This window comes from Homalodisca vitripennis, chromosome 6 (assembly GCF_021130785.1).
Source record: "Homalodisca vitripennis isolate AUS2020 chromosome 6, UT_GWSS_2.1, whole genome shotgun sequence".
Lineage (NCBI taxonomy): Eukaryota > Metazoa > Arthropoda > Insecta > Hemiptera > Cicadellidae > Homalodisca > Homalodisca vitripennis.
In genome coordinates this window covers 108,081,910-108,104,699 of record NC_060212.1, presented here as the reverse complement: position 1 = coordinate 108,104,699, position 22,790 = coordinate 108,081,910, and the positions used below count along the sequence as shown (strand labels likewise).

The 22,790-nt window shown below is 33.7% G+C and overlaps 1 protein-coding gene across 1 annotated transcript in view; it reads left to right on the top strand.

Moving 5' to 3' along the window:
• LOC124364708 (calcium/calmodulin-dependent 3',5'-cyclic nucleotide phosphodiesterase 1-like) overlaps window positions 1-22,790 on the top strand; it is a 424,410-nt gene that overhangs the window by 385,736 nt on the left and 15,884 nt on the right. The window contains 5 exon segments of the mRNA XM_046820399.1: window positions 5,949-6,065; window positions 11,013-11,153; window positions 14,594-14,763; window positions 17,375-17,536; window positions 20,895-21,097. Of these exon segments, the coding sequence (XP_046676355.1) occupies window positions 5,949-6,065; window positions 11,013-11,153; window positions 14,594-14,763; window positions 17,375-17,536; window positions 20,895-21,097 (793 nt within the window).

The following is a 22,790-nucleotide window of genomic DNA, read 5'->3' as shown; positions in this document are numbered from 1 at the left end:
TAACATATTCTTATACCATTCACTTTCTTAGGCTCGGAAAATTGTAGACCTTAATACAGTGAAAACAATAAAACAAATAATGAACGTTGCCTGGCCTCTGAGTACGAATTATGTACCTCCGAAAAACCGAACCTCTAGAAGTCCACAGGCTCACGGGCATCAGCCTAGTAGTGATGTTCTTAGGCTCTAGAAACCTCTAGCCTCAAGAAATGTTTTTATTCATCTAGGCAATCTATATACAGGCAAATTGAGTTCGATAATGGTACATGACATTCTCTGAAATTTAGCTGATTATTACCAAATGTTTTTATATTGATCTTATGGGTGAACGATGGCAACGAGAAAATAGCAGGCTAAATAAATGTGTAAACAAACTGAGTACAATCATATACGGTTTTGGCATGTAACACATTACCACGTAAGTCACATTCATTCAATAGAAGAAGAAAATAGAATGGTTAGTCAATGTTTAAATTCGGTGACAAGTTTTGATTTCAGTGCGTTCTTACGTTGTAGTACTCTCCTTCCCTCCCAGAAACTGTTATTATTTGGAGGAAATTAAACTTAGAATTATTAGGAATAATTAGTTATAGTAATTTTCATGTGTATACTAAACGTATCATTTTGTTTAATATGTATTTAATATTTACAGAATTAGTTGGTTTATTAATTTGTTAAATTGGCATTTATGTGTTACAATATTATATTTTATACTAATTTCTCCATATTTTGTTTAAATGTAACATTTTTTTATTCATGAGGTAATATTAAATTGAATTTAATTTGATAATTTCTTGCTGTCACATATTATGTGTATGACCTTAACTTTGTTTGTATAGATAAAAAGTTTTTCGCTTCATTTGATATTTTAAATTCATTATTTAAACAATGCTATGGAACCTAACTCAATGAACATAAATGTATCATGGGGCAAGACACTTTGAGTAAAGTTATCTGTAGGTTTTAAATTTTGTCTAACCCTCACTTCTACAGAGATAAGATTTATTGATTTTTATGATGGTGCATGCCCAACAGCAGAATTTGGCTGAGCGTCGCGGAAGCCTTTCACTCAGTAGTATTTCTCTTGTCTGTTGGAGGGAAGTACAAGTTTCTTTCCTGTATGACTGTGCCTGTCTATCTGTCCGCAGAACATCTCGAGCTATGGACTTGAATTTCACTTGTAATCTCAGCGAAGTGTGCCATATGAGACTTGGCGAGGCGGACTCCTTCCTGTCTTGTATGATAGACTAGAGACATTTTAGTGTAATCTATATCTACTTAGGGGTCAGATTTCGAGAATAGATTGAGGTTATGAATTTTTTTAAATAGTTAAACCCATACACGCACTTCAAGGCTTGCATCACTAAATTGTCATAAAACAGGAACTTTGCCTTTTCACCCCTTAATCAATACGGTTCTTTCTTGGACCAACAGAAACCCAATGACCAAGCGTTATGTATCTATGACTTTGCTACCAAGATTTATCACACAGACGGATAGACTGTCTTTCAAATATTCACCCCGAAATCAATATAGTAAAGTTCTTAGAGAAATCTATGTACATAGTTTCAAGTCTCTATGTCTTTCCAAGTTTCAAGACGTATCACACTGATAGTCAGACAGACGGACCTAGAGATAGGCAGGTGTTTTGTTTTTGTTTTTTTTTTTTTTTTTTACTTTTACCTTTTGGCCTCAAAATGAATACAGCTCTTTCTTGAACCAAGATGATCCCATTAACTTTTCAGTATCAAGAGTTACCGCACAAACGGACGGGAAAGTGGATAGATAACGTACAACGACTAAAGTTCAAGAAGGTCCTGACAGGTCGTTATCATATCCTGACGTCTTATTTAAATATTCATTCAACATACAAGTTCAGGCCAATAATTTAAAGAAAATGCCCCACACCAGTCTACAAAAGAAGATTTTTTTTAACCAAATGAAAATCAATCTTATCTACCAACATTGCTTGTATTATGTAAAGGAATCTACGATCTCTACCAAATGTGAATTCTCTATCACCTTTATATCAAGAATGACCACCCAGACTATCAGAGAGACAGGGAACTGCTCTTTGACTCTTTGATTGTCTAGAATCTTCTTTAGACCAAGAGGAACCTATGTCCAAGTTTCGAGTCATTAGGACTTTTCTATCAAGAGTTACGGACCTGACGGATAGACGACACTCTTTTAAGAAGACGCTGTGGGTCGTTCGTTAAGATCTTTAAGTTCACATTCCCAGTGTCTTCTCCCTCAGAGTCACATCAGTGAAATTAAATGTTTTTAAAGTACTTTATTGATGGTAGTCAGACAAATATTGTATCACCTGAGTTTAGACTTTTACAGTTAACCAGGAATTTATGAAGCTTTATGAAATAAATGGAATGGGCTGTGGATCTAATCCTTTTGATCACACATACCAGCAAATCTAGTAGCGCGGCCTTGATTTGCTGGATCATTAGTAAAGAGGCACAGTGAAGAAACTACAAGATATCAGCAATCAGAATAAAGAGTTCAGCCAGTCAGTACAGTAGTACACGTAAATAATACCGGTAACGTGTACTGATATAAAGTACCAAAAATGTAGATACAAGTTAGGTTTAAGTAATATTCGTTAAATCTACCCTAACTATCATAATGTGAAGTTTCCATGCATTGAAGCGCTGCTAGACTTCCGCCCTGCACGGATAAACTCAAATGTGTGAAAGATTAATGAAGTGCAGCTTGAGGCCACTTGACTCTTGAGTCCTCGCTCCTTTATGCTTTCATCCTTTGAGACCTCAGTAAGTGTGCCTTTGGAATGACGAAAATTATCGAGATCTGTTAACTTTTCTCTTCTATACATCATAATCACTGGCACTTAGTTTTCTTTCCAAAATGTACCATTTCTAAGTTACTTGCACCAGGACAGCTGAGTTAAATAGACAACGGTCTTGTAGAACAAAAGTAATTTGTAATTTTACATCTAAGTATTTTTCCTCTGCTATTGTTCTAAATGGCAAACGGTAAATTATACGATCATTTTGTGAAAGGCTGTTATATGTCTATGTCACGATGTTGTCTGCATCACAACTGTTGCTAATGATGCAGCATCGGATTTTATATACCGCAGACTGGGCTTGATGGCAGACTCGTCTTGAAGATAGAAGTAAAGAATTAGATGATGTATTATATAAGTTATCCAAATAAGATTAATACCTTAACAACTGTAGGTTTTTTTATAAAACATCAAACAATAATTCAGCGGTTCATTCGAATACGCCTGAGGTTTGTCTTTGTTTTGGGTTAGAATATTACCGAAAGGACTGTTTCAATCTTCAAACTGCTTGCAATCTTTGTTTTAGATCAATTTACAGAATGGAATTTTAGGATATACCCCAGTACTTACAGGAAAATAGTTATTCCAAAACTTCATTACTATGTACAACTGTGAGTATCGGCAATCATAAAGTTCTTATATAAGTTGATAATGGTGAGCTGTTTCTGTTATATGTTGGGAATATTTGAACAGAAAATTGGTCAGAAAACTCAAATTACAGCCTTCTTCGTGGAAAGACATAGATTAAAATGGTAAATCTGTTAGTTGCGGTTCGTGTAAGATAATTTAAGTTTGATGTGTTCCTCCTCTTATGATATCTGAAGGAAATAGAAAAACTTTATTAGTGCGTAACTGTCTCTTGCTGAACCTGGCTCAGGCATAACAACAGTCTCTTGTAGACGAAAATTCTGCGCATGCCCAAGCACTAATTTTCTTAAAAAGGTGTCGTTAGGAAAAGTAGACTACGTTTTGGTATTTGCTCAGCTCACACTACATTTCAAAGTTTAGTTTCTATGGTTTCCTTTCGAAATTTGGCTGTGATCAATTCTCTCCGTCAACAAATTCGTGGTTGAGGCTCTAGGACTACTCAGGAATTGGTTTCTACATTAATTCCTAACTCGTTTCATAAATTCAGCGATAACCCTTCAGAGTGAAAATTCCTTGATATTTGGGTTTTAGGGTTACCTCTGAGGGAATTTGCTCTAATCATTCCAAGGTTAAGTTTAATATGAATTTTGAGTTCAGCTCCAGTCCGCCTTCATCTTAGTGCAGTTCAGGAGTCAAGACTATGACAGCGTCAGATTTAAGACGCTGCTCTAAGAGGAAGATGAACTGGAGCTAAACTCAACATTCATATCAAATGAACCCTTCCCACCATAGCTGCGTTATGTGAAGGTGAAGATCCACATAAAAAGCCCCTGATCAATTAAATAAGGTATATATTTAGGTAATATATGGGCTAATTAATTTTTATCGTACTTTCTTAAAATACTAATATTGCAGAACATTTACATCGTTTGTTGAACATATGGTTTGGACATGGTTTGAATGCCTCCAAAATCTAATTTCTTCAAATTTAGTAATGGCTTATTACGATCCTTACAGTCACCTCATACCCACTTGCGATGCGTCTCCGTACGGTATTGGTTGTGTGCTTTTGTGCTGATACAAATTCAGGGGAAAATAGGTTCCATGACAATAAATCTGTCAGAACGAAGATATGCACAGATAGAAAGAGCAGCATTTCTATTATTCGGGGAGTTAATAATGGCCTGCATTTTAAAATCAGAAGTGATCTTAAACCAGTTTTGGATTTTTCACTATTGGTAAACAAAAGCCAAGCACAGTGTCACTCATATGATTCGCTGGAACCTCAGTCGTCTTATATGTCCTTCAAGTATTGTAGTGTAAATAATATAAGTGACGTCTTGAAGAAGTTTTTTTAGATTGAAGTACATGATTTTGAACAGCTGATATACTTGCAAAATGGACAGGAAAGCACCCTCTTGTGTGAACGTTAAGAAGAGGATTGACCGGATGATCCCTTACGTGGTTGGCCGGATCATAACTCTAATCCGAAGCTAACACCTTTCATTTCAAGTCAACACTCCACTTCCTATTACAAATAATGTTTACTTTTTATGACCAAAACTTAATGAAGGTATATAAAGATAATAATAAAATCTTATCAATTTTGTCAGATCGAAACGCCCAAGGGCATCAATTCAATCCTTCGGGAAAATACGAAACACTCTGATGTCGTTTTCACATCGATTTTTCCGGACCTTTCCAAAATAAACATTTTGATCGTTGTTGACTCGTACATTAAGTGTTTACAGGTAATTTTGGCTCAGTTTTTGCTTCCGTCCTATGTGCTTCCGTCATGTGTTTAAAAACAGAATGAGTGTGTAGATAAGTCATGGAGGATAAGTGTCATTTGAAGATTTCATAACTGGTATTAAAATTGGTATCGTAACATGGACAGGTCTATGAGTGTTTATGGTGGCAGACTAAGGTTTCACTCATTCTTTCACTATGTTTTTTAATAATGTTTTTGTTTTCTTACGACAAGAAGCTTAGAAACTGTATTTAGCCCTATAAAACCTTTGCGCTTCTTCCGGAGTGACAGGCTATTCTGGATGGCTAAGGTTGGGACTAGGGACCACCTCCTGTTGAGATCCATTAGGAGAAACTTAGGGCACTAATCTTATGTCCCCTCGTAAGAAGGAGAAGCCAGCTTTGAAGCCAGTTAGGAGGTGGCACACCCTTATGTCTAGACTGACAAGAACCTTTGACTCTTAGGGAACGAACCCCACCAACACCAATAGTCATCTCCCGCAGTAGACCTATCGAATTATCCTTACATCCCAGGATCTCAACAATACGGTTAGTGATGTACCGCTCCTGAACATCCACAAGGTTACCCAGATTCAAGAGACACATTTTGCTGTGACCAGTGTGAGTTCTACTGGAAGGTATAAACCAGCCAGAAGTGAACTCTCCTGGGGGATAATACAGAACAATGTACTGGACAAACTATGGAACTCTCGTGTTTGGATGATAAGCAAAATGATATCTACTATATCTTGGTAAAGTAATATTTCAACAGCATAAAATGTTTTGTTTGCAGTCACTGGACGAATGGTCGTTCGACGTGTTCGCGCTAGGCAAGGCTGCACAAAATCAACCCGTCAGATACCTTGGGTATGATCTGCTCAACAGATACGGTTGCCTGTCAAAGTTCAAGGTGAGTAAAGAGAATATCAACAATGTAAGTAAACATTAGTGTTCGGTAAGTGATATGTGTGTTTAGTGTTACGCTGCACTATGCTCGCTCTTCACGAATATCGTAATATTCGTAATAGGTGAACGAAACCTCTGACCTTTACATTATTCAAAAATATGAAATATTTTATCGTAGTTAATCTTAAGAAACAGAAATTGCAACATCATATAAAAAGAGAGCTAGATCAAGTATATGAGTTTTAATGGCATAAAATAACATGTATGAAATTCTTCATAGCAGGTATGGCGTATAAATTCCATTCTGTTAAATCATTTTCTTCCTACATTAATCGAACTGCAAAAACTTTAGTTCAACAACACATTATAATTTATTTTATTTGTTTATAATATAGTACACATGGTGTGTTTTAATTGAAGCGAAAAACCTCCAAATAGTATTTTGAGTTGATTATAACGATTTTTATTCCGAAAGAATCCGTTTAGAAATAGATTTCTCCAAAGATTGGATGTAAACATTATATTTCAATAAATGTATAATATTCCGACAATTGCTTAAAAATTAAGAATTCTAACATTGTAATACAGAATATAATTGGACATAACAAATTGTTTGAAAAATTTTTGAATATTTTAAGGAAATTCTTTCCTAAAACAGTGTTGTATTCCACAACCACTCGTATTTTCCTTTTATTTTTCATAAATTTATCAAAAATTTCACACTATCCATGAAAAATTTAAATCACTATTCGCGTATTATCTAAATAAACTTGTATATTCTTTTTAATTTAAATATAGGTTTTCCAATTTTAAATTTTTATGTTCGATAATAAAAATGTTCCAGGTTCAAAAATGTTGTTGACCTTTTGTAGGTCTGAGTTACTGTGATAAATTATTTCCAGTAAAAAGATGCGTAAAACACCCTAAATACTTAACTTAATTAACGAAGCTGCATTTTAAATACACATTAAGTTTTAGACTTTGGAGGACTCTTAACGTAGAGAGCACTTTATATAAATAAACTGCAGAACAAAAACGTATTGTATTGATATTTACAATACAATTTATTAGTTTTTTACTTGTATTCAGATTCTCCCTGTACATTCACTAACTGACATCAGATGACATATTTAATTAAAAGACATCGGATTAATGTGTCATCCATAAAATTTGCAAAAGAAAGTTTTAATGGTTCTAATTACAGCCAAGTTGTGTGATGACAACAGTTGTTATTGTTTTTCTTGGAGTGAAATTAGTAACAATCTACGTTCATTCCAGTTTAATTTAACGAACAAAGAGCACTCAGCACAGCGATCACATAAGACCAATAGATGGAGCACTCCTATTCCTACAACATTACTGGTGTTGAAGCCAGTGGCGGCCATCTTGAGAACGTCTAGAAAACGCCAAACGCCGTCCAGAAAAGCTTAAAAATTGCAGTCCGCGCGCATAAATAAATCGCCACCTAGCCCACTTAGGATTAAGCCAAAATGTTCAAATTTGGTGTACGTATATCTCATAAAACACCGATTCCAATGGCGCAACTCAAATTACCAGTTTTGATCTCTATATAATTTTAATGAGCAAAAAAACTTAAAAAGTTTTATACACATTTGAAATCGTAACATGAAAAAGTCGGTCTGTGAGGAATTTTTTGTTTTTAGGACAGGCAAGTTTTGTAAGCGGGAAAGTTTGAGATAAAGAGTTGAATTATTTTTTTCATTCGAAACTTTATTTTCTAAGACCAGTCGTTTTCCTGATATTATCGCAGAATATAGGCGAAAACCCTGACCCGCATCGCCCGACGTACAACAGATCGCCTACACTCCAGGCCGCTCTCGGCTCTTAAATTAAAACTCAACATATCGTTAATTTAAAAAATTCATTTAAATGTTATTAATTATTTTTAATATGTTAAACATTTTTAAACCCCATTTATAAGGCATTCGCTTATCATTTTATTTAAATAGAAACTGTCCATTCAGTGCAATTAAATATTAACTAAACTTGAGGCAATATAAGGTACAATAAAGTAAACCACTAGACATAGACTTATTTATTTATCAACGGACAACCATTTTTTTATAAGAATAGTGCAAATTAATTAATTCAAGACAGACAGCATAATCGAACAAATTTATAATAAAACATGGTGTGTTAGTTTGGCTATGCAATAAGTATCAAAAAATAACAAATCATAAATAACACTAACCAACTCGAAAACTAATATAACTTGAGTATAATAACAAGAACAACAACAACAACAACAACAAGATAAAAGAAAAATAATGATAACATTTAAGAATTAAACAAGATAAATTTAGAGCAAATAACAAACAGCAAGAAATGATGTAGCAGATCTACTTGGAAAAATCTATACATTTACAAGAAATCAGGTAATTAACAATGTACAATCTCATTTAGCAGTGCAAATTTTAGAAACAAATATTAATTCATTAAAAAAGTACAAAACAAATAAGTTAAATTTACCACCAAGCTATTAGAAAAAAAAATAACGTAAAAAATAAATAAATTAAGTATCATTGAGCATGATGAAAAGACTATTTCTAAAAAAGCTATAGCTACATGCGAAATAGTCCAGATGCTGGCACACATACCAAATTACCCAAATGGGTAATTCATTATGTTTATAAATAATGAATTTAATATAATGGAAATTAAAATATGAAAATTAAGAAAACATAAATATCCAAAGCTTACAATAAAACGTACCTCTCTACTGTCCTAAAAATGTTACAGTTTTTAATAGATGACTGCGTATTCTGGTTTTGTGTAATGATGCACTGACATTTTTGCAGTGGTGATGTAGTCGCACTTTGAAGTATTGTTTACAAATAGCTTTTTTGAACTAATATAAGGTGATTTACCCCAGGATCTTGTACAAAACAATGCCCTCCTGGGAACAGATTTACAACCGATACACTTTCGTAACCCTGAATTTACCATTCTGTCCATATAGTTTTTTTTCACAGTTGTCACGTCGCCTTTCTTAATACGCAACTTTACTTCTGTTTCACATAACAAACAAAGTTTTCACAACACCTTCAGAAGGTTGTAAAAGTCCTCCTCGGTTTTTTACAACTTATCAAACTGTTGCGGTATTGTGTTTCCTCATTAGCCTGTAACAGCTGTAGGCACCCGCTACAGGCTATTTTTATTTCCTAACGTTCTTACTACAAAACCAGAAAGGTACTCCACAATATGCGTCGTTACATTTGAAGTGTTTCCTACAATATCATAGTAATAGTCGAGATCTTCATCTTCCTTCTCATGTTCTAAAACCTGCCAGACAGCACGAACACAGTCTGAGCGCTCGCCACTAGGGTGAATCATCCCAAGGTCGCCGCCATTGTTGGTATCATCGGGCGACAGAGGCGGCTTCAACGGGCAACCCCACTGCTCCATCTATTGGTCTTATGTGATCGCTGACTCAGCACCACCTGTAAACTCAGGTGTAAACAACTCCGTATTTTGTTTATCCGTAATCCAGATTATTCTTGTATACTGCGAGCTCGCTTTTCAATCAATTTTAGTTTGAGTGATTATTATGTCACCTGTTTGTGTTGATGTTAGCTCTAACACAAAGGATTCCAATTGTATTTAATATTAAATCTTTTGATACTTAATAATATTTTTTAACAATAATATACCATTAATTCATTCGCGAGCTAAGCTAGAGTTAAGGATGGTGTAATCAAGTTTCAGACCAATGCCTCCCCAAAATGTTTCTGTCACAACCCTCTACATGTACCTTATCTGGAAACAGAAAATGTAGAGATTCTAGATTTCTATCTCAGAGAGGTAACCATTAAAATTAATAATTAAAGATAATTTTGTAACCTGGCCTAATTAAAAATTATTTAATGATAGGAATGTAAATGTTTTACAGTATGTATATGGACTTGAACTTATGAGATTGGCGTATTTTTCAATGAATTGTAATTTAAATTAATAACAATTTTTAATGAAAAATAACTTTTTAATTTTAAAATTTTAAACTAAAGGAACGAGGTATTTTCTTATAAACAATTTGTCATTTCCTGGAGTTACTTTTGTGATTCAACGTTTATTGGAACTTAAATTAGGATATTGCTATTCATATACATTTAATAAATGTAAATATAATAAAAATTTGTACAGGTTTTTGACTTTATTTTAAGATTGTCTCAATAGAAATTGAATCTTATATTTGCCAACAACTGCATTTGGAATTTTCAAGAAACTGCATTTGAAATGTACAAGAATATTTTTATATTTATTTTGTCTACAATAAAAAGATCTGAAAAAACTTTTCGAAACAAATATATTTTTTAATAGCCTCGAGAAACACCACCGGCTAATAGAGTTACTCATGTTGTACCAGAAACGTAGATTTTATGTGATATTTAATGTTCAATATATTTTCCTCATTACAGAATTAATGCCTGCCCTTATGTTATTAAAAATTAGAAATCAGTTAATACTAGTAGGGATATTCCGAGTACGCTTTTTATAGCGGGAACTAATAACACATTTCCCTTACGTGATATTAAAAACTTACCGTTTAGTGGTATTAGTTATTTTTTAATTATTGTATTTTAACATATGAATTTGCAGACGATGTAGGACTTCTCGAACAGGGTGGAGAGCGAATATATGAAGTATGAGAAAACACAACAATCTGCACGCAACTGACGTCACCCAGACAGTCCACTACATTTTGTTTTGTAATATTAGTTAAATACTCCTCAGTTATTTTGTTGTTATATTCCAACAAATAAATCTGCAGATGATAGAGAACTTCCTGAACAGGGTGGAGCATGGATATCTGAGGTACGGCAATCCCTACCACAACAATCTGCACGTGGCTGACGTCGCCAAGACCGTCCATTACACTGTGTGTAGTAATATTAGTTAAATGGTCCTTAATTATTTTGTTATATTCCAACAGATAAATCTGCAGACGATAGAGAACTTCCTGAACAGGGTGGAGCAGGGATATCTGAGGTACGGCAATCCCTACCACAACAATCTGCACGCGGCTGATGTCGCCCAGACCGTCCACTACATGCTGTGTCAGACAGGTCTTATGGTCAGTGTGCTAAGTCTCATACACATAGAGTTTTAAAAATTAATACTCTTGTTATTTACTTAAAATTATAAAAAGATCTCAGCAAACAAACATAAATCCTATAATGCCTCTTCTGTAAGCAGCCTTCTTGTTTATATGCAATCAATTAAAAATTCGAAAGTATTTTCTAATATTTACTTCTATTCCGTTGTTTCTTTTATAATAGTGCAAATATTATTCTGAAACGTACCTTAAAGCGTTTCAAAATAAAATGTAAGTTAAAGTACCTGCATGTAAAATTCATGCAAAATTGTTTTTATTAGAATGTTTTATGTGGATAGAGAAGCATTTTACGATTTTATTTGCTGGAACGTTTCTCTACAATCAGCAAACCATATCCTTAGGTTTAGAACTTAATATTGAAACATCCTGCATGCTGAGTGATTGGCATTGTTAAAGACTGCATAGTAATGGAAACTTGGATAGTATGTGTAGATTAACTGGAATGTTATATTTGAAAATTCTAAAATACTTTTTGATCTGTCCGAAGAAAAGTGCCTACTATTAATGTTCATATGGTAATTCTTCGGTGATACATACATCAAAAGGGAATATAACGAAAAATGTTAGACCAAATTTAGATTTTAATTACTTCCTAGATATTCGACATTGAACTGTCAATTTGCACTTTAAAACGGGTTCTTATATTTCATACAATATTCAAAATATTCGAATTGGTAGGCATTTTCGAGATAAAAATATGAAAAAAGTCTCCGTTAAAGTTGGTTTGAATAGTCGTAATTGACTTGAAATCGTCCAAACAGTAGCAGGGGTTTTTCATACGTTATTTCATTTTCAATAACGAAACTATACTGTAATCAAAATGTATCATTTTTTTAGTCTATTTCTAAAATAAATATTTGTATTGCTGGTTTCTCAATGAATTCAAATAGTGTTGAATGGTAACTAAATAAAATGGATGTATTCATTGTAATTGTACATTAATATTTTAAAATTGTCCCTAGTAAGTGTAAATTATTATACAGTACCGTCCCTCCCTCTTCATGAATAGAGTGTACATCGCTCTATGTTGTACTTAAAAAATTGCAAACACACTTGTTTTTTTTCTATAATACCAATTATTATAATCATGAAAATTACCAATAATTATTTATTCTATTACGCTTAAACACTTACCAAATCTTAGTTCATAAATTGGTACTTGTATCTATGTGCTGTAAACTGTAAAGTAACGAACTCAGCTGTCGAAATAGCGCCTGAACTTGAGAAGATGCAATAGTAATGCTTGTTAGTTGAGAAGTTGCATCCACATTAAATATAAGGCGCTCCAGAAATACATATATATTTAGCTTTCTCTACTTGTCTCAAAAATTATTTGTGTGTTACAAAATTTATAGATATAATGTCTAGTTTTAATATTTTCAATCTATACGAATATACAGATAACTATAGTAATAAAACTAATTACTTAAAACCAAACTCGCAATTTTTTAATATGCGTAAATTATTTATTTAAAAGTTACAAAATATGAACATTTGTTCGATGGAATAACGGTAAATTTTTATGTATTAATTTTCTTGTAATTTATCTATTAATTCAGTTTTTTAATTAGCCATTGTTCACTTGAATTTTGTACCATAGAATAGTTTTAATAACAAAATACGTAAAATCTACATATATACATACCTTGCATTCTAGTAATAATCGGGCATTAATGAGATTAGTAACGAGATTTGATATACTCATTTGAGGCTGTTCCAATCCTATTTCAGTAATAGATTTCACTTGATAAAAAATACAAAGGTTCTTTTACCGGATTCGAAAATTACTAAAATTATTGTTCCCCAAGGATCCGATTTAGGCGCCATTCTATTTTTAGTTTAGATATAATTGGCTTACCTTCAAATATTAATCTGAAACTACAAAACTGCAAATTAATTAGATATACAATCATTATTCAAGTATTATTCTAATTATAGTAGCATTAATAATTAAGCCGAGTGTGAAAGCATTTATCTATTTACAAAATAATGGCCTTTAGCAAATGGACTAGGATTACAAAAATACAAAACACAAGTTATAAATTTTTACAACTACTTAAATTCACTAAGTAATTATATCCTACACCGAAAAAAATCTTTTCATTTTTTTAAATTAAATTTTACTCATCACTACAGCTATATTTAAACAAAACAAGCTCTTGTTTTATACTGAATATTTTGTCAAATTCTGTATATCGTATTAAGTTTATAACATAATATATATAAAATTTTAAATAATTTTGTTATATTCGGTTAGATCGAAAAGTGGTAGCTCTAATAAAACTTTTTATGCCGAAAGGGGCGTTATTGGGTTTTTACAGTAAACCTCGTTGTAACCAATGAAAACCAATATTCAAATCGACATTTTTTTTTTAAGTAAATGAGATGAGATTTTGAAAAATAACTTAAGAAACAAACAATATACAAGACATTATTTTTATCACTCTCCTTACATAACTGCCCAAAAATTGAAATTTTACTTTCCCTGTGGTACGTAATGTAATAAATAAATTCCGAAACAGTAATAGAAATCTCTGATAGATTAATAACTACATAACGGAGATTAAGAATACTTTTGAAAAAATAACTTGCTACAGCTTAAAGGAACATTTCATGATTATTTTCTCGTAAAAATACAATAAGTAAGATCTCAGGATAATTAAACTATTGTATTTTATTGTATTGTATTGTAAACTTATTGTATTTTAAACTTTTCCTTTTAAGTCATGGACTTGTTAAGCGGATTGACAGTATTTTTATACCAATGAACCACAATTGTCGTATAAATGTATCTTTTTATATTTTTTTTAAATTATTTTGTATGAGAAATAAAAAATTAAATTTTTTGAACTTATTGAATATCAAAATAGAGTATTTCACAATTCTCAAGGTAGTGTTTGTATAAAAATCAGAGGCATACAGATTGATTGATTGATCGTGGAAATGGCCATGTTTCTGCGTCTCCTTATTAAACTCTTCTATTTATTATACAACTTACAGTTCATAATGATACCCCGCTTGACCTTTCACACAGGTTTGGCTAACTGAACTGGCTTACCTAACGTCTTAAAAAGGGAAGGTTTCTTTAAGTTATAAAATTTTAATTTTCCTTAAAATTTCTGTACATTGCTTTTTTATACTACTGTCTTATCTGATTATTACCCTGGATCCAATATTTTGCAAAATATTTACAGTACATATATTACAACATGTCAAAACCACAAATCTTGCATTCATTTTTTTCCATTCTTAACAGTCGATCGCGCTTGCTGGGTTGAGTGAAACTGGCGTTGAGTGAGAAAAACACTTCTAGTTCATTAAATCGTGGACCGATTCCTCTACCCCATCCACGACATCCTAGAACTCCCCATAGTTTTATCACATTCCCATTGTTCCAGAACTGGATGACAGACCTGGAGATCTTCGCTACGCTGATAGCAGCGTTGATCCACGACTACGAGCATACCGGCACCACCAACAACTTCCACGTCATGTCCGGCACAGACACGGCACTTCTCTACAATGACAAAGCCGTTCTAGAAAACCACCACCTCAGTGCCTCATTCAGGTACTTGATTAATTTCCTCTTCCGTTATTTAGTATTATATCGGATTAGGTCGGATTCAGTATTGAGGTTGGAAAGCCTAACCAAAGCTTTTGTGTACGCTTTTGAGCAGCTTCGACGTATTAAACTAATTATAAGCTGGAAACTCAAAATGTGGACGGACGTTAAAAGCAGAAGAGGTCGTCTGTTACCCAAACAAGTATACGGACGTTAACAACAGAAGAGGTCGTATGTTACCCAAAGATTTGGACGGAGATTAAAGGCAGAAGAGGTCGTCTGTCAACCAGACATGTGAACGGACGTTAACAGCAGAAGAGGTCGTCTGTTACCCAAACATGTATACGGACGTTAACAACAGAAGAGGTCGTATGTTACCCAAAGATTTGGACGGAGATTAAAGGCAGAAGAGGTCGTCTGTCAACCAGATATGTGGAAGGATGCTAACGGCAGAAGAGGACGTCTGTCACCCAAAGATGTGGACGGAGATTAAAGGCAGAAGAGTTGGTTTGTCAACCAGATATGTTGAAGGACGCTAACGGCAGAAGAGGTCGTCTGTCACCCAAAGATGTGGACGAAGATTAAAGGCAGAATAGGTCTTCTGTCAACCAGATATGTGGAAGGAAGCTAACGGCTGAAGGGGTCGTCTGTCACCTATAGATTTGGACGGACTGCAACGAGGGTAGATTACTTTTCTATCATTATTAAACCTATTTTCCGATAGTGGCGAAACACCACGTGGTGATCCCGAGACGAATCCTAATTATATTCCCCCAAAGGCCCGGATCGGTCATTATTTTGGGACACTCCTTTAGCCAGCTTTGATTAATAATCCCTAATTAATATTTGCCCATAATTAGAACCCTCTAATAATTATAAAATCTAACTGCCCTCAATACCTGACGCATGCTGCCCGTATTCCCTGTTCCCCACCAAATTATATACAGGGAATTAATTAAAATTATGTCTAACTCACGGATACCCGTCCAGTCTCCGGTGTCGGTCAGCGTGCACGTCTCCTCACTCCTCCACCACAATTCCGTTCTCGCCCAAACCCGTTCACCGACAAACGGCTTGATTGTGGCCCGTCCCGATCCCCGGTCAAAGGTCGGCCGACTACATCCTACACACTGACCGACCCGATCACAGTGGCGGTCACATGCCACAGGGTGTTAACGGCAGAAGAAGCAAGAATCGCTTCTGTTAGCAGGATTACCTTTAAGCCAGCAGTACCTATGATCGCGATGATAACCTTCTCACCCTTTGGAGGAAGAAGGTCTAGGAAGGGAAAACTCAATCAATTACATTCTCTGTACGCAAGACCTAGTACGCTCAATTGAAGTAAGGCAAGAATAACAACAACAGTATATGGTGTGATATGGACTTCTAGGTTAATTTGTGACGTAGATTGATGGAGTGACGAATTGAAGAGGTACCTCACTCTGTTCCGAAGTACGCGTTTGCTTCAAGCAAATTTATTTTTAAGATGGTAGACTTAAGACTTGAATGCCATGTTCATGGAATGACTCAAACCACAGTAGGCCCTATATTCTGTTGGTGTATTAATATGGTTATAGAATCTAATTCCAAACTTAATGGCTCCAAGATCCGACAGAAGATTATTCCACTTAGACTGATTAATTTTCTGTAATACTCTCAGGTGGACAGCGATTGGTGACATAATCTTTATGGATTGAGTAGAACATCATTGTTTAACATCGTTCTTTCCATTTCGTCACATCCTAACCATAAGGTTCCTAATTCAGCTAAAAGGTATTATCCGGTAAAGATAAAACGATAAGAAGAAACAGCTTAACGGGACGAATGCAGTTTATCCATCAATCCATAGCATATTTTAGAACAAATAACATAATAGCCATGAAAACTCCCGTAGAGAGTTCTGCTTAAAGCGATGAGACTTTTAAGAAGTGTCACATACCAGACCCACATTTTAATTTATTTCCCTTCCATAATATTAAAAACTCAGCTAATGTTTTTTGGCCTGGAAAGATAATACGTACTGTAATAGCGAAAGTGGAATTTATGTCACTTCTCAAGTTGACTATATTAAAAAGTTTTTTTTTATTTCAACCAATGTACTAGTTCGATAATGAGAGGTCAGGCTCCTGTAATAAAGAAGCAAACTGCGGCAGTTTCCTTTGTAATTTAAAAAAATTTTTTAGTACATTGTAAAATGTACAAATATTTTTCACAACCTTTCAGCTTGACATTGAGGAAATAAAGAATGTCGCACTTTTGATACAGTTCTGTGATAGACAAGTGACGTTGATTCAGAATCCAATATGACAATATCTAATATTGATTTCCTGACGTTCGAAATTGCCGTTAGCGCTTTGTTGATATCAACGTCAGATACATACTCATTATTTACATATGTCACTCCTCAAAATACAGTGACGGGTAGTTCAGTGAGAAGGTGGAGTTTGACTCTACACAACCTACGTTCATATATTGTTAAGATCAATCCAGTTTATACAAATGTTTTCCTGCCCTCTCCCAATAAAATAAAACCATATGTACCTTAATGTGTTCTATACTGTTTCAGGCCAAATGTTTTAATGTTATTTAGTTCGTCTAATCATAACACTGTTTACAGGGTTCTAAAAGAAGATGACTGCAATATTTTACAAAACATGTCAAGGGAAGAATACAGGGAGTTCCGTAGTTTAGTAATAGAGACAGTGCTGGCAACCGACATGAGTTGCCACTTCCACCAACTGAAGAACATGAAAAACCTTCTGTCCCTCCAAGAACCAAGGTGAATATTAGTATTATCTATAAAAAATGTGTGATATTTCGTCTATTGCACTAATTAGGATTCTGTTCTCCGTGAACGCAAAGTGTAAATTTTTGCATTACAGTTAGTTTAATACTTAACGGAAAATTAATTGACGGTACTCTAAATTAATTTAAAATTTAGAAAGTATACTTTTCCGTGAATAAAATACTTCAAAAAACTGATTGAAGATAAAATTCATTAACAACCGCATTATTAATTTATATTTCTAAGAAATATTTTAATAACAAATAAAAAATGTTCCCAAAAAGATGAACAAACGTATGTTGAAAATCGTATCCTACATTATAAATTATATTTATACCATATCAATTTCATCAAGACTGCTAGAGCTCTGTGAAGACACTTAACAAGTTAACAGAGTTACATTCATAAAACTTAGAAAAATTGTTAATGTAGTTCAGTATTAATAATCAGAGAGACTTCAAACAAGATTTTCAATATAATTCCGTTCTAAAAGTATATTTCACTACAAAATACATTACGACTAAAATGCATTTATTCATAAATAACTTATCTTCCGAGCGCGCCTGATTGTGGAATTTTTTTATTATTAGTTTTAAGCATGTTGGTATGTCTGATATACAGAGTGTTTCATATGTGTCTCAAAATTACTGTGAGAGATTGGACAATTCTAAAATATAAACAGTTATAAATATGTTTATGAATCTTTAAGTAAATGATGTGCCACAATACGTAAGTCTGCACTTAATTTTGCACTCAAGTTTTGCACACGGGGATATATATTGTTTAATATGTAACGTATGTATTTTGTCATTTAAAAGCAAATACTTACTTTGATGATTAGAAAACTTACTTATCTTCTCTTAAAATTACGACAGAAAGTAGTATAATGTTGGATTTTACAGTAATCTCGATATGGGTGCAGGTGTGAAAATTAAGCATCTTTCAATCCAAACTTATATTAACTCTGTGTTATTTTGGTATGCAATATGGCCACTTTTAAAATAATATCTCTTTGTACTCCAAGCACTATTTTTAGAAATTAAAAATTACCAAGATTCAGACTTTTCAAATACTATCTGAACTTTAGAACTATTTAGAAAATTGTTATTTATTTTCCAAAAACTATCCCTAGAAGTTTGTACCGTAGGCTCTGATACATAAAATCGTACACTGATTGGATTGCTGTGCTAATGCGTAATAACACGAGAACAAAACAATCTGGAGTTCTCATATAATTGTGTTTCATGTGCCCCGACGAATGGTCCTGACTTAGCTATTAATGCAACTTCGTTTATGGTGCCTGGATTTTTAGATTTTCCAACACGGCGACTAACTTCGATTTTGCATTATAGACCAGCCTGGATGTCTTGATGATTTTCAATTAGGCAATGTTAATCATTTTTATTCTTAAATTCATTGTTTTAAATCTACTCATTCAGAAGTTGTAAGCTTTTTAAGTTTAGTAATATTAATTTAACCTCCAAAAGTGCTTAATGAAATGAACAGTAATAGTACGTAATGTCATATTTTATTATGCACTTGGTGATGTTTCTTCAATTTTTGGCAGTTGCTGGATTTTTGTGTAATTCATATGTTCTTAAAGTTAAAGACGTTTGTATTTATTTCTATTTTATTTATATATTTTTCTGTGAAGCTTTTTTGGGAACGATATCAAACTTAAAAAAGCACCTAAAAGTTGAATATATCAATAGCATTTCGACAATTTAGATATTGAAACTGTTTTTTTTTTTTTAAGAAATGTATGAATTATTCATTTAAATGTTAAATATCATATTTTTCTATTAAATTCTATTTTTATTTCGAGTTTACGGGTAAATGACAATATACTTATATACTTTAGACATTAAACAACTTCAATGGCACTACGCAAATTTTGATTGAAACTTGATACAATGCAATTATATAGGATTATATAGGAAGTAAATGTATAAATACAAGATAGATAGTAGTAGGGAACATAAAAGTGAATATAGAAAAACCACAACAGAACAATATTATTAGTGTATAAATATATTTACTGGCTTTTAAAATTTGTCGTTTCATATTTGAATCTTTCGATACCTTCCAAATTTAAACTCCACCAAAACTAGTGTGGTAGTGTATTGATTTCATTATTAGAGGAAATATATATTTTTTACATGAAAAATCAAATTGTGTGCTTATACAGTCCAAATTAGCTTTCAGCTCCTGGAACTGAACATTATTTGGGTTTTTTACGTGAATGTGATCTTTTTTGTTTGTCCATTGTTTTGTCATCGTTATTTACGATTTATAATTTAAGTTATAGCAATGAATCCTAGAGAACTAAAGAATCCATCTATGTGTTGTTCTGAAGATGTCATTAGTTAACAAAACTTTGCAACATATTAAACGTAATTCATAGGATATAATTTACTTTCTGAACTCCTGGTAGTTATTTAACTACCATTTAGGTTTAGATTGTTTCTTTTTTTAATGTAGGGTTTTCATAAATTAATGGTGCAATTTTGAATGCTTAAAAACAATTTGCTATGCAAGGTAGAAAAATATGGTTGGCACCTCTGAATTCTTCAGCTCAATTAGTTTTATTGCTCTAATGTCAATATGGTGTATTTTCAACAAGATGGTGCGCCACCCCATTATAAGGACTTTGTTCGTGATGCTTTGAATGACAAGTTTGGACAAAGATGGATAGGTCGAGGTGGCCCAATAGCATGGCCTCCTAGAAGCCCGGATTTGACTCCATGCGATTTTTTTTGTGGGGATACGTGAAAAACATTGTTTATTCTCAGAAGATCCGTGATTTAGCTCATTTAAAGGAAAGGATTTATGAGGCAGTATCATCGGTTACAAGAGACATGCTGCACAGTGTATGGGCCGAGATCGACCATAGATTAGATGTCTGCAGAGCTATCGGTGGTGGACACATTGAAATGTACTAAATGTATCAGTATAAAATTGTTTTTAACGAGGATTCTAATGAAATAAATATTTTTAATGTACTTCGTACGGTTCTCTTTTTATTTTATGTTTAAATTGTACCATTCATTTATGAAAACCCTGTAGAATGTTTTGAATTGTTATTCATATTAGTTTTTCCTGTAACATTTTTTATGGATAAATCCGTATTATATAAAATTTCGCTCTGGTCCACATATGTTCTTTATGGAATTGGATGCTGCTACGAGGCAAATCGCAATGTTTTTTCCTCGCTTATACAGTCTAGTCATTTAAAAAAACCAACCACTCACATTTCATGAAAAACCCACATGATGTCCTTTTCCAACCCACTGATTCCATCGCACAGTTTGTAACCGCTCGTAGCTAAGAAATTTCCCGGTGTTTGTTTCAGCATCGACAAGGCGAAAGCGCTATCTCTGGTGTTACATTGCTGTGACATTTCGCATCCTGCCAAGAAATGGGACCTGCACTTCCAGTGGACCTCTCAGCTCCTGGAGGAGTTCTTCCTGCAGGGAGACAAAGAGAAGGAACTGGGATTACCATTTAGCCCCCTCTGTGATAGAAAAAATACGTTGGTTGCTGAGTCACAGATTGGTGGGTACAAAATGTCGCTTACAAATACAGGGTGGCGCAGAGGAACGGAAAATTTTGAAATAATCATAATAAACCAATGAATTGTACAAACAACTTTTTAATGCTTAAAATGTGTTTGGCAAGAGTGGAAATTACATGAGAAATGTTGGAAATAACAATAAATCTAAAGTCACTTCTTAAAAATAACATCAGTTAAGCGCTGTCCATTGCGCCTAACACATTAATTCAATCGATTTCGAAAACTTATCATTATGCCACCCGATGTGTTCTCTTGGATGTTGGCGACGTGTTCTTCAATCTGAGTCTTGAGCTCAAGAAGATTTCTTGGCCTAGTCTGGTACACAACGCTCTTTAGATGTCCCCATAGAAAGAAGTTGCATACTGTGAGGTCTGCAGGCCAAGTGACGTTAGCGTTCCTTGAAATTATGCGCTCCCCCAAACAAACGCCTCAGTGCTGCCATTGACAGATTGGTGTCAACACGGTTTTAATGACAAAAATATTGATCTCTTTGTTATAGAAAACTACACACTTGCCAATAGTCTTAATAGGACCCACTTTAAAGGAGGCGGCGTTGCTGTTTTTGTCAAACCATGTTTTGAATTTAAAAAGTTTGGATGCTACTCAAGTGGAGGAAAAGGTATTTGAGCTCTCGGGTATTTCTGTTAGTCCTCAGTAATGGTCGCTCAATCTCGGTTTATGTGGTTTATAGATCTCCAGAAAGCTCGGAAAGCAAATTCTTTGAATATCTTGAGAATTTTCTAGTAGAGTTTAACATAAAAAAAATCGACAATTTCTGATAGCTGGAGATTTTCAATATTAACGTATTGAATCGGGGGTTGTAGCAAAACCAGAAAGTTCCGAGATTTAACTGGCTAGCTTCAATCTGGGGATGGTTGGTGAATTCACCTACGAGAGTGTTTGGTGGTTCTCAGACAGCTATAGATAACGTTGTGACCGACATACCCGGGACGTTCGTGTCCGTTGTAGCCACTGCCATATCTGACCATGATGCGCAATTAATCAAAATCAGTCAACAGGTTAAAAAAACACAAGACGTCACTATATATAGAAGAGATACAAACGTCCTTCTAACATTAACCTGTTAAACAAACGGTTGAATCGAGAACTTTGGCAATTCAAAAAAACCCAAAACTCGTCGGAAATGTTCGATTATTTAAATGATTGCTTCATTTACAATCTAAATGTATACTGTCCATTAAAAAAAATTAATTTATAAAGAGAAAAGAAAAACTAATTGGATTACTCCAGGAATAATTGTTTTCTTCTAGAAATAATTTACGGTTGTATTGGGGAACAATCAAAAACTATCAACAAGTGTAGAATTCAAAAATTTTGTAAAAAAGTATAAATTAATTTATCGAAAGGTTATTAAAAGCGGCCAAAGCCTATGAATTTAATAAAGCAATTAAGGTAACAAAAAATGTACAAAAAACGCTTGGGGTATAATTAATAAGCACAAAACTAAGGCACCCAATAAACCTATAGAAATTGAAATCAATCGGGAAATTATTAAGGACCATTCAGATGTGGGCAAACATTTTTAATGACTTTTTTTTCTAATGTTTCAAATCAAAATCTTAGCTGTTTCTTTTGAAACGAGTCAAACACCAAGTCCCGTCAATGTCAATGGCGTTAACTCCTGTAACAGAGGAGGAAGTGGCTGGCGTGATG